This window comes from Nilaparvata lugens, chromosome 11, assembly GCF_014356525.2.
Source record: "Nilaparvata lugens isolate BPH chromosome 11, ASM1435652v1, whole genome shotgun sequence".
Taxonomy (NCBI): Eukaryota; Metazoa; Arthropoda; class Insecta; order Hemiptera; family Delphacidae; genus Nilaparvata; species Nilaparvata lugens.
Genome location: NC_052514.1, coordinates 9349770 through 9362006, shown reverse-complemented (window position 1 = coordinate 9362006; position 12237 = coordinate 9349770). Strand labels below are relative to the sequence as shown.

The 12237-nt window shown below is 31.6% G+C and overlaps 1 protein-coding gene across 1 annotated transcript; it reads right to left on the bottom strand.

The window, feature by feature from the left end:
- Window positions 1-4588: 4588 nt before the first annotated feature.
- On the bottom strand, window positions 4589-11844 carry LOC120353553. The gene is made up of 2 exons (XM_039437576.1): window positions 10848-11844; window positions 4589-4841 (listed from the first exon to the last, which is right to left on the bottom strand). Exons 1-2 carry the CDS (start codon window positions 11130-11132, stop codon window positions 4785-4787), a joined length of 342 nt encoding a protein of 113 aa, XP_039293510.1. The 5' UTR covers window positions 11133-11844; the 3' UTR covers window positions 4589-4784.
- Window positions 11845-12237: the final 393 nt, after the last annotated feature.

The window sequence follows — 12237 nt, the reverse complement described above, 5'->3', positions numbered from 1 at the left end:
AGTCCGGCTAAAGCAGTTGATTCACTCATCTCTCAAAATCATCCGACTCATTACTCAATTCAATTATTCAGAATTACACAACTTACAGAAAAGTACCAAAGGCGTATAAGCCCAAAACGGTTCCAATTCTTGTACTCACGCAAAAGCCTAGAGCTAATGAGGGCATTCAATATAATGTAAGTTTTGGGAAACATAAATATTCTAATAGACATTAGGTTATCAAGTCGAGATACTCGCTTCTAAAATGTGATTTTAGGTTTCATGTCACATCAGGGGTATCCTTTCCATTATCAAATATTAAAGTTTTAATATTAAAGGTTTATTTTCAAGTTGGATATTATCTTTAACTCGTCCATTCAGTTGCTAAGGCGACTTTTAGAGAATATCCCGATGACATATTTACAAAGTTTGTCATCTAGACGGAGTTGACATCTATCAGCAGTATATTGATAGATTGATTACTATCTGACATCATACTTTCATCCTACTTCTCAGGATAAAATACACTCCACTTCAGATGTCTTGTAGTATTGTCTCTGAAATGACAGTTCGGATTTATCCGAAATTTATGTATGATGATAGATGTCTGTTTAGTTTTAATGAATGCACTAAGTAAGTTAACTTTCTCTTGATTAATATCAATAGTTGAATAATAATTTATCTTTGTTGATTAATGAACTTCTATAGAATCATTCATTCCCCACTGATTATAAAGGTGCGTACAGATTACGCGCCGCGAACATGAGCAATTCACTTTTAATCAGCTGATGCCAAGCTTTTTATAGCTTAGCATCTAGCTTGGCATCAGAGCTTGCCAAGCTCTGTATCTTACCGTTTCTGTAAAAATACAGATATAATCAGCTGATTTAAAGTGAATTGCTCATGTTCGCGGCGCATATATCTTTACGCACCTTTATCATATAGTGTCGAGCACTGAACTTGAATTAAATAATAATGTATTTTATTTTATTCCTTCATCATTTTCACAAAGAAGCACTGAATGGGAGAGAAAAACTGAGGTTACTTCTTGTACTATTTCTCTCCCAAATCAAATCAAATCAAATCAATCAAATCAAATTTTATTGCCATATAAAAACAATACAATTTCGTTAAATTTCTTAACAAGTGATTATTATGAATAAGAATACATTTTTTCCTTAACAAAACAATATTCGCCATGGCACCACCAGCAAAAGTAAAACTTGCTCGCTGGTGGGAGTCTTTATTCTAACCCTAATAATATAGTTATTGATTTAGTTGATCTAATTTATACAAATGAAACAAACCGGAGCAGAAAAAAAAATAAATGAAAATAAGAAAGGAGAACATGAATGAGAGAAAAATACAAGAGAAAGAAGAGATCAAGATGATTATGAACTTGCTAGGCTATTCAATGAAAATGTCAATTCAAATGAAACTCAATTCATGAAAAAAATTCATACAAATCCATTCGTTTAGACCATTCCCTTTATGATGTGTCAGAAATAAAGGCGGTACTAAATTGATGAATTTTGTACTAATGTGCATAAGCTGTCTACACAACAAACTTAGACTACTATGAAAAATTTTGAATTTTCTTGTACTATTTGGTCTGAGTGAGTAAGTCGGCCTATCAGCCTCTTCAAAGTTATCTTTATAATTATTTATGTATTTTATTAATATTTTCAGATATATTTGTCTTAAGGTCATAACATGGAAATCCCTGAAGACTTGCTGGGTGGGATAGTCTCTGGTTTGCGAATTATGGTTTTAATTACAGCCTTTTGTGTTATAAATAGATTATTCAGGTGTGTGTCAAAAGTTCCTCCCCATATTGCAATCCCATATCTTAAAATGGACTCAACTAAAGCATAATAGACTGTTTTTATTTGCTCTCTATCCAATATTCTATTGATTTTATAAAACTTATAGTTAATGAATTTTAATTTTTTATTGATAAAATTTATGTGATGATTCCATCTGAAGCTTTCATCAACAATAACACCCAAATATTTTATGGATACTACATTTTCAAAGGTAGGACAGCCGCAATCAGGAAGCATTGTAAGACTATGAACTCCAGTGACTATCTGATCACATTTAGTATGAAGTTTTAATTTTAAAAATGTGGGAGGTTTGCCAACTGCATTTGCTGAAAAAGTTATATATTTAGACTTACTAAGATTCAGACTAAGTGTATGTTGGTCAAGCCAATTCTTTATTAAAAACATATCATGTTCTGAATTCAAAAATGCTTTCTGCCAACTGTCATCTGAAAAAATGACTGCAGTGTCATCAGCAAATGAATATACTTTACCGTTTTTCAATTTGATATTCAACATTTCGTTCACATACAACAAAAAAAGTATGGGCGACAAAACTGTACCTTGAGGTAGGCCATAATTACTTAATTCTTTTTTACTTGACTGTTTCCCAAGAGTTAACATCTGTGATCGGTCACAGAGATAGCTCATGAATAACTTTAGAGGCAAACCTCTTATTCCATATTTAGCTAGTTTATCCAGAAGACTATCATGTGGCACAGTGTCGAAAGCTTTTGCCAAATCTAAGAAGACTGCCATGACTTTCTTACCATCATTAAGTTTTTCTGTTATGTAATTTGTAAATTGTATTAATGCGTCTTCTGTACTTTTCTTTGCCTGAAATCCGAATTGGAATTTATTGATAATATTATGTACATTTAAATAATCCAATAAACGAACTTTTATCAATTTTTCCAGGATTTTTGAGAGATTACTTAATAGACTTATTGGTCTGTAATTACTAGGTACTCAGGGATCACCTTGTTTAAATAGTGGTTTAATTATGGCTATTTTAAATTTCCTTGGAAATATTCCTGTGACGAAGCACATATTAAAAATAAATGATATTGGTTTAGAAATAAGATGAGCTATGTTTTTCAGTGTTAAACTACTGATGTTATCTTCTCCAGGACTAGAGTTGCTTTTTAGTTGCTTTATCATAATTTCAACTTCGCAAGAGGTAATTGGTTTCAGGAAAAAAGAGTGCACAGGTGGTCTGTGATTTTCATCAATCTCATAATGTTTTAAACTGGAATTACATGTTATGAGTTGAGCATTCGTTCTACCTACTGTTGCAAAATAATTATTTAGACTAGCAGCGTCAATTTTAATTTCCTTGTTATTATCTTTATCAATATCTATCGCCTGGTTTATGAGTTTCCAGAGTTTTTTTTTATCACTACCACATTCAGATATTTTATTTTTGTAGTAGTTTGTTTTAGCTGTTTCCAATGCCATGTTTAATGTGTTTCTGTACCTTTTAAACTCTTCCTTTAATGTGAGATTTGATGGATCTTTTTTAATTTTTTATAAATTATGTCTCTTTTTAAAATTGAATTAATAAGACCAGGTATTATCCATGGTTTCAGAGGTTTCTTTTTACGAGAGATGTGTTTTTCTGTAGATGAGGATTCTATGTAATGAAATAATTTTGACACAAAACTATCAGTAAGTTCGTCGATGTTCAAATCATCAACAAATCGACTATTGTATAACCAAGACCAGTTTTCATTTAAAAGTTGTTCATTTAAGATCTTGTAGTCTATTTTTTGGTTATAATTCTCTCATTCTCTTTTTTATTAGACTTTATTGCATTATTGTATCCCAAATGAATTGAAACAGAGAAATTATCTGTAATTGTAGTCTTAAGTATATTACCAATATTACGTCGAAATTTATTGTTAACTCTTTTAAAAAATATGTGATCCAAACAACTCTGTCCCCTGGTACTACCATTTATGATCATCTCAAATCCGTTACCATTTAATATACTCAAATAGTCTTGAACAAATTTATTTCTTTATTAATGTCTATGTTTATATCTCCTGCTATACATACATCTATGCAGTGAGGAATATTTTTCACAAACTCTTCCAAGCTAATTAAGAAATCATTTACGTTACTATTAGGTGATCTATAAATTCCAACTATACGTAACAACGTGTTATCTATTTTTAAATCCAGACCTAAACAATTTGATTCATCTATTTTACAATCAATGACTTGAAATGGGATATCTTCTCTAACATAAATACAAATTCCATCACATTTATTCAAGGAACCAGGTTTATTTATTGCTTTGTAGCCATCCATGCTACAGCTAAAAGGCATTTCTTGCGTTATCCAAGTTTCTGATAAGATAAGAACATTAATTTTGTTTTCATGTTATCAAGTATGTAGCAAAGTTCATTGTGGTTTCTATTCAAGCTTCTGATATTAGATGCAAACAAATTAAAGAAATTGAAAAAAGTAGAATGAGTTTCAATTGAATAATTCAGGTAATCCTCTATCTCATTTGTCTCTCCATTATAATCATCCAGTAACGCATACAAATCCTCTATCCTTGACATAAAAATAACTTGATCAGTAACAATCAGTACGAAAAAGAAAAGAAAAAAAAGAAATTATAATTTAAATTTAAAACGAGAAAAAAATTTTTTAGTCGCTAATAGATAACAGGAAAAGTTTTTCCTTTTTTCCTTTGCCCTACACTCACCGGCATTACTTATTAAGACCTATTTTCCGTATTCCATGATTCAAGTGGAACTAGCATTAACCAATACCTAGCTGAACTCGCATTTATTTAAAATCTTTCAATGATATACGGTACTATAAAATAAATGTGACTCTGTTCATATTTTCTATTAACTCTATGGATTAATAAGAAACAAATAATAATTTGAAGTCTTATAAAAAAGCAGTTGAAGAGTTCATTTACTTTAAAAATGTGTAAGAGGCCATGAGAAAAAAACGAAATAGTTATTAATTATTATCGTCCAAGTCAGACTCACACTGTATCACTCTGGTCTCACCGCTCACCTTCATTATCTTGATGCAAGAATCCGGCTAGAAATTGAGAGAATTCCTCAGCCTATGCTTCGTGATGTTATGAACAGCTTCGCAAATCGCCTGTGCGAATGCCGTACTCGGGAAGGCCGCCATCTTGCTGATGTTATTTTCAAACAGTGATTATTTTCAATGTTCCTTAAATGCTTTTTAATGTAGAAAAATATTTTATGAATATAATTCTGATATCTACGTCCGTTTATTTTTTACACCTATTTCAAAAATGCGGGATTGACTGCCGCATCCTGTATAAATACATTCCAATTATACTTTTCTATAATCCAGTTTTTCTCCATTGAATCTGAAATTGTTGATGACATGCTCATCATTGATGCGAGACAAGAACAATCTTCACGGTAGATTGTCATGACCAGTTCCCGAATGATATTTGTTTCAATCAGTAGTCAAGCATTTGCATATCAACATTAGAACACCAATATTCGAGTCCTAATAGCTGTTTGAGTATTCATTCATTTCCCCCGATGAATGGAATTCTATACAGAATTGAATATGAAAGAAATAATTTGAATTTTAGTTTGATAGCTCTAAATGACTTTGACATTGATAGCTTGATAGCTTGGCTTTTGACATATCAATTCAAAAACCAATCAAAGCAAATTCACAAAATATAACGGAGGATGATGCATTCATATTATTTATTTGATGATGTTGAATATTGAACATATCAGTAATAAATTTTATTTATTTCTTTTATTGAAGAACAAAATCCAGTTAAAATGCATATAGATTATAGCCAACAATCAACTCCAAAAAATTATGTTTTTCAATAGTAGATTATGATACTCCTACTCAATCTCTCAGAGTATGATTGTAATTTGATGATATCTTGGATAATCATTTCCACATTCTATCAAGTTCCTTTCTTTTAAAATGATTGATGGGATTGAAGGATCAAGTCTAATACTCAATTAATCGACTCTTCTCCAAGTCACAGTGATTAAAAGCAATGATTATTTGAGAAGAGATAAGCTCCTTATCAGATAAGTTAAAATCCATACGCCTGCTATTGTAAGGGTAACCACTCACTTCAAGACCCGACTCCTTTATACGATTTATAATAATTTTAAATTGTAATTTATGAGTAGAAAAAATGCTTACCACTGGTTCGGAGTCCGGCTAAAGCAGTTGATTCACTCATCTCTCAAAATCATCCGACTCATTACTCAATTCAATTATTCAGAATTACACAACTTACAGAAAAGTACCAAAGGCGTATAAGCCCAAAACGGTTCCAATTCTTGTACTCACGCAAAACCTAGAGCTAATGAGGGCATTCAATATAATGTAAGTTTTGGGAAACATAAATATTCTAATAGACATTAGGTTATCAAGTCGAGATACTCGCTTCTAAAATGTGATTTTAGGTTTCATGTCACATCAGGGTATCCTTTCCATTATCAAATATTAAAGTTTTAATATTAAAGTTTATTTTCAAGTTGGATATTATCTTTAACTCGTCCATTCAGTTGCTAAGGCGACTTTTAGAGAATATCCCGATGACATATTTACAAAGTTTGTCATCTAGACGGAGTTGACATCTATCAGCAGTATATTGATAGATTGATTACTATCTGACATCATACTTTCATCCTACTTCTCAGGATAAAATACACTCCACTTCAGATGTCTTGTAGTATTGTCTCTGAAATGACAGTTCGGATTTATCCGAAATTTATGTATGATGATAGATGTCTGTTTAGTTGTAATGAATGCACTAAGTAAGTTAACTTTCTCTTGATTAATATCAATAGTTGAATAATAATTTATCTTTGTTGATTAATGAACTTCTATAGAATCATTCATTCCCCACTGATTTATAAAGGTGCGTACAGATTTACGCGCCGCGAACATGAGCAATTCACTTTTAATCAGCTGATGCCAAGCTTTTCATAGCTTAGCATCTAGCTTGGCATCAGAGCTTGCCAAGCTCTGTATCTTACCGTTTCTGTAAAAATACAGATATAATCAGCTGATTTAAAGTGAATTGCTCATGTTCGCGGCGCATATATCTTTACGCACCTTTATCATATAGTGTCGAGCACTGAACTTGAATTAAATAATAAATGTATTTTATTTTATTCCTTCATCATTTTCACAAAGAAGCACTGAATGGGAGAGAAAAACTGAGGTTACTTCTTGTACTATTTCTCTCCCAAATTCAAATCAAATCAAATCAAATCAAATCAAATTTTATTGCCATATAAAAAACAAAATACAATTTCGTTAAAATTTCTTAACAAGTGATTATTATGAATAAGAATACATTTTTTCCTTAACAAAACAATATTCGCCATGGCACCACCAGCAAAAGTAAAACTTGCTCGCTGGTGGGAGTCTTTATTCTAACCCTAATAATATAGTTATTGATTTAGTTGATCTAATTTATACAAATGAAACAAACCGGAGCAGAAAAAAAAATAAATGAAAATAAGAAAGGAGAACATGAATGAGAGAAAAATACAAGAGAAAGAAGATATCAAGATGATTATGAACTTGCTAGGCTATTCAATGAAAATGTCAATTCAAATGAAACTCAATTCATGAAAAAAATTCATACAAATCCATTCGTTTAGACCATTCCCTTTATGATGTGTCAGAAATAAAGGCGGTACTAAATTGATGAATTTTGTACTAATGTGCATAAGCTGTCTACACAACAAACTTAGACTACTATGAAAAATTTTGAATTTTCTTGTACTATTTGGTCTGAGTGAGTAAGTCGGCCTATCAGCCTCTTCAAAGTTATCTTTATAATTATTTATGTATTTTATTAATATTTTCAGATATATTTGTCTTAAGGTCATAACATGGAAATCCCTGAAGACTTGCTGGGTGGGATAGTCTCTGGGTTTGCGAATTATGGTTTTAATTACAGCCTTTTGTGTTATAAATAGATTATTCAGGTGTGTGTCATAAGTTCCTCCCCATATTGCAATCCCATATCTTAAAATGGACTCAACTAAAGCATAATAGACTGTTTTTATTTGCTCTCTATCCAATATTCTATTGATTTTATAAAACTTATAGTTAATGAATTTTAATTTTTTATTGATAAAATTTATGTGATGATTCCATCTGAAGCTTTCATCAACAATAACACCCAAATATTTTATGGATACTACATTTTCAAAGGTAGGACAGCCGCAATCAGGAAGCATTGTAAGACTATGAACTCCAGTGACTATCTGATCACATTTAGTATGAAGTTTTAATTTTAAAAATGTGGGAGGTTTGCCAACTGCATTTGCTGAAAAAGTTATATATTTAGACTTACTAAGATTCAGACTAAGTGTATGTTGGTCAAGCCAATTCTTTATTAAAAACATATCATGTTCTGAATTCAAAAATGCTTTCTGCCAACTGTCATCTGAAAAAATGACTGCAGTGTCATCAGCAAATGAATATACTTTACCGTTTTTCAATTTGATATTCAACATTTCGTTCACATACAACAAAAAAAGTATGGGCGACAAAACTGTACCTTGAGGTAGGCCATAATTACTTAATTCTTTTTTACTTGACTGTTTCCCAAGAGTTAACATCTGTGATCGGTCACAGAGATAGCTCATGAATAACTTTAGAGGCAAACCTCTTATTCCATATTTAGCTAGTTTATCCAGAAGACTATCATGTGGCACAGTGTCGAAAGCTTTTGCCAAATCTAAGAAGACTGCCATGACTTTCTTACCATCATTAAGTTTTTCTGTTATGTAATTTGTAAATTGTATTAATGCGTCTTCTGTACTTTTCTTTGCCTGAAATCCGAATTGGAATTTATTGATAATATTATGTACATTTAAATAATCCAATAAACGAACTTTTATCAATTTTTCCAGGATTTTTGAGAGATTACTTAATAGACTTATTGGTCTGTAATTACTAGGTACACAGGGATCACCTTGTTTAAATAGTGGTTTAATTATGGCTATTTTAAATTTCCTTGGAAATATTCCTGTGACGAAGCACATATTAAAAATAAATGATATTGGTTTAGAAATAAGATGAGCTATGTTTTTCAGTGTTAAACTACTGATGTTATCTTCTCCAGGACTAGAGTTGCTTTTTAGTTGCTTTATCATAATTTCAACTTCGCAAGAGGTAATTGGTTTCAGGAAAAAAGAGTGCACAGGTGGTCTGTGATTTTCATCAATCTCATAATGTTTTAAACTGGAATTGCATGTTATGAGTTGAGCATTCGTTCTACCTACTGTTGCAAAATAATTATTTAGACTAGCAGCGTCAATTTTAATTTCCTTGTTATTATCTTTATCAATATCTATCGCCTGGTTTATGAGTTTCCAGAGTTTTTTTTTTATCACTACCACATTCAGATATTTTATTTTTGTAGTAGTTTGTTTTAGCTGTTTCCAATGCCATGTTTAATGTGTTTCTGTACCTTTTAAACTCTTCCTTTAATGTGAGATTTGATGGATCTTTTTTAATTTTTTATAAATTATGTCTCTTTTTAAAATTGAATTAATAAGACCAGGTATTATCCATGGTTTCAGAGGTTTCTTTTTACGAGAGATGTGTTTTTCTGTAGATGAGGATTCTATGTAATGAAATAATTTTGACACAAAACTATCAGTAAGTTCGTCGATGTTCAAATCATCAACAAATCGACTATTGTATAACCAAGACCAGTTTTCATTTAAAGTTGTTCATTTAAGATCTTGTAGTCTATTTTTTGGTTATAATTTTCTCATTCTCTTTTTTATTAGACTTTATTGCATTATTGTATCCCAAATGAATTGAAACAGAGAAATGATCTGTAATTGTAGTCTTAAGTATATTACCAATATTACGTCGAAATTTATTGTTAACTCTTTTAAAAAATATGTGATCCAAACAACTCTGTCCCCTGGTACTACCATTTATGATCATCTCAAATCCGTTACCATTTAATATACTCAAATAGTCTTGAACAAATTTATTTTCTTTATTAATGTCTATGTTTATATCTCCTGCTATACATACATCTATGCAGTGAGGAATATTTTTCACAAACTCTTCCAAGCTAATTAAGAAATCATTTACGTTACTATTAGGTGATCTATAAATTCCAACTATACGTAACAACGTGTTATCTATTTTTAAATCCAGACCTAAACAATTTGATTCATCTATTTTACAATCAATGACTTGAAATGAGATATCTTCTCTAACATAAATACAAATTCCATCACATTTATTCAAGGAACCAGGTTTATTTATTGCTTTGTAGCCATCCATGCTACAGCTAAAAGGCATTTCTTGCGTTATCCAAGTTTCTGATAAGATAAGAACATTAAATTTTGTTTTCATGTTATCAAGTATGTAGCAAAGTTCATTGTGGTTTCTATTCAAGCTTCTGATATTAGATGCAAACAAATTAAAGAAATTGAAAAAAGTAGAATGAGTTTCAATTGAATAATTCAGGTAATCCTCTATCTCATTTGTCTCTCCATTATAATCATCCAGTAACGCATACAAATCCTCTATCCTTGACATAAAAATAACTTGATCAGTAACAATCAGTACGAAAAAGAAAAGAAAAAAAAAAGAAATTATAATTTAAATTTAAAACGAGAAAAAAATTTTTTAGTCGCTAATAGATAACAGGAAAAGTTTTTCCTTTTTTCCTTTGCCCTACACTCACCGGCATTACTTATTAAGACCTATTTTCCGTATTCCATGATTTAAGTGGAACTAGCATTAGCCAATACCTAGCTGAACTCGCATTATTTAAAATCTTTCAATGATATACGGTACTATAAAATAAATGTGACTCTGTTCATATTTTCTATTAACTCTATGGATTAATAAGAAACAATAATAATTTGAAGTCTTATAAAAAAGCAGTTGAAGAGTTCATTTACTTTAAAAATGTGTAAGAGGCCATGAGAAAAAACGAAATAGTTATTAATTATTATCGTCCAAGTCAGACTCACACTGTATCACTCTGGTCTCACCGCTCACCTTCATTATCTTGATGCGGCCAGCTCGATCCGCCCACACATACTTGATATCAGGATGACTGCGCTTGTAGGCCTTGCTCTTGGACAGTAGAATTCTTCTTTTTCGAGTGAGGGATAAGTTGATGAAGATTTTATTGTCGGAAGCCATACCCAGGTGCCTTACAGATAGGTCCTTTTTCGTCTTCTTGGCATCCAGAATTCTATGTAAATCGTCTCGATGTGTGAACTTTACCACGATATTTGATTTACCATCCGAGTTTCCTTTCGTTCGATGACACACGTCCATGCGTTCTTCACAAATTGGAACAGATAATGCACTTCCGAGTGAACAGATGATATTTTTTACATTTTCACCCTCAAATTCCGGTATTCCGAAAATCTCCAGTGTATTTCGATGTCCATACTGGTCGACGTCATCCACATGACTCTCCAGGATACACAACGATTTTTTAGATTCACGTTCTCCGACTTCAACCGCTCCAATTCTTCCCCCTGTTCCTTCACAATATTAGATTGTTTCTTTAACTGATCTGACAAATTACTGATTTCCTGATGACAGAGTTCAATAGATTTACCTAGCTCTAGCTCAACGTTGTTTATAGTGTCCTTTATTTCCTTGGTGTATTTCGCGAGAAGTGATTCGACAATCTGTAATGTAAGAGGAGTTTCATCATTTACCGTACCGGATAAATTTAGGGGCGTATCTTCGGAACTCGATCGGCTCAAACGATGTTTCTTCAAGCACTCTACACAGGTCCACACCTGATTTTTTAAGAAATTAAGGTCATTTTTTGTTAAATTCACACAGCTTAGATGAAACAAGGACGTGCAAACACTACATACAATTCTTGACTGTTCACCCTCCTTTCGACTTACTGGTTTCGTACACGAGCCACAAGATGACATATTGATGTAGATTGTAAATTAATCACTCTAGATGAAAACTTTTACCGTTTTAAAAAAGTAAGAATTCGGTTTGAAATAAAATGGAAACAGTTCAAAACTTTCAAAATTTTGAGCCGGCGAGTGCAAGTAACGGAGTTCAGTAGAGCGTTATCATGAAGATAAGAGAGGTAGAAAAACAACTTCACTCTCCGGCTGTCCGAACTAGACTCCTAGTCTAGAATTGAGATAATTTGAATCCAAAATAGGGTAATGATCAAATTTCACTTTTTAAAAATCAGCCCATTTCCACTCAAAAACAACAAAACCTAAAAATTTTAAATTTTGACGGTTGGAAAACTGAATAAAAAGCAAAAATATTACACTCGAATCATCATGAATTAAAGAATGTTTGCGTAATTTTACAAAATTTAGAGTAAGAAAACACAACTCACTATTCAGCTCAGCTGACAATTGTAAAAAAAATGCCCTGCAATATTTTAGGCCAG

What these genes read in the sequence shown, in the direction of transcription:
- LOC120353553 (XM_039437576.1), bottom strand. Translation starts at nt 11,132, where the DNA reads ATGGACGTGTGTCATCGAACGAAAGGAAACTCGGATGGTAAATCAAAT. An exon ending in GCCGCATCAAGATAATGAAG is followed by an intron (nt 4,842 to 10,847) that starts GTGAGCGGTGAG and finishes AAGATAATGAAG; the next exon opens with GTGAGCGGTGAGACCAGAGT.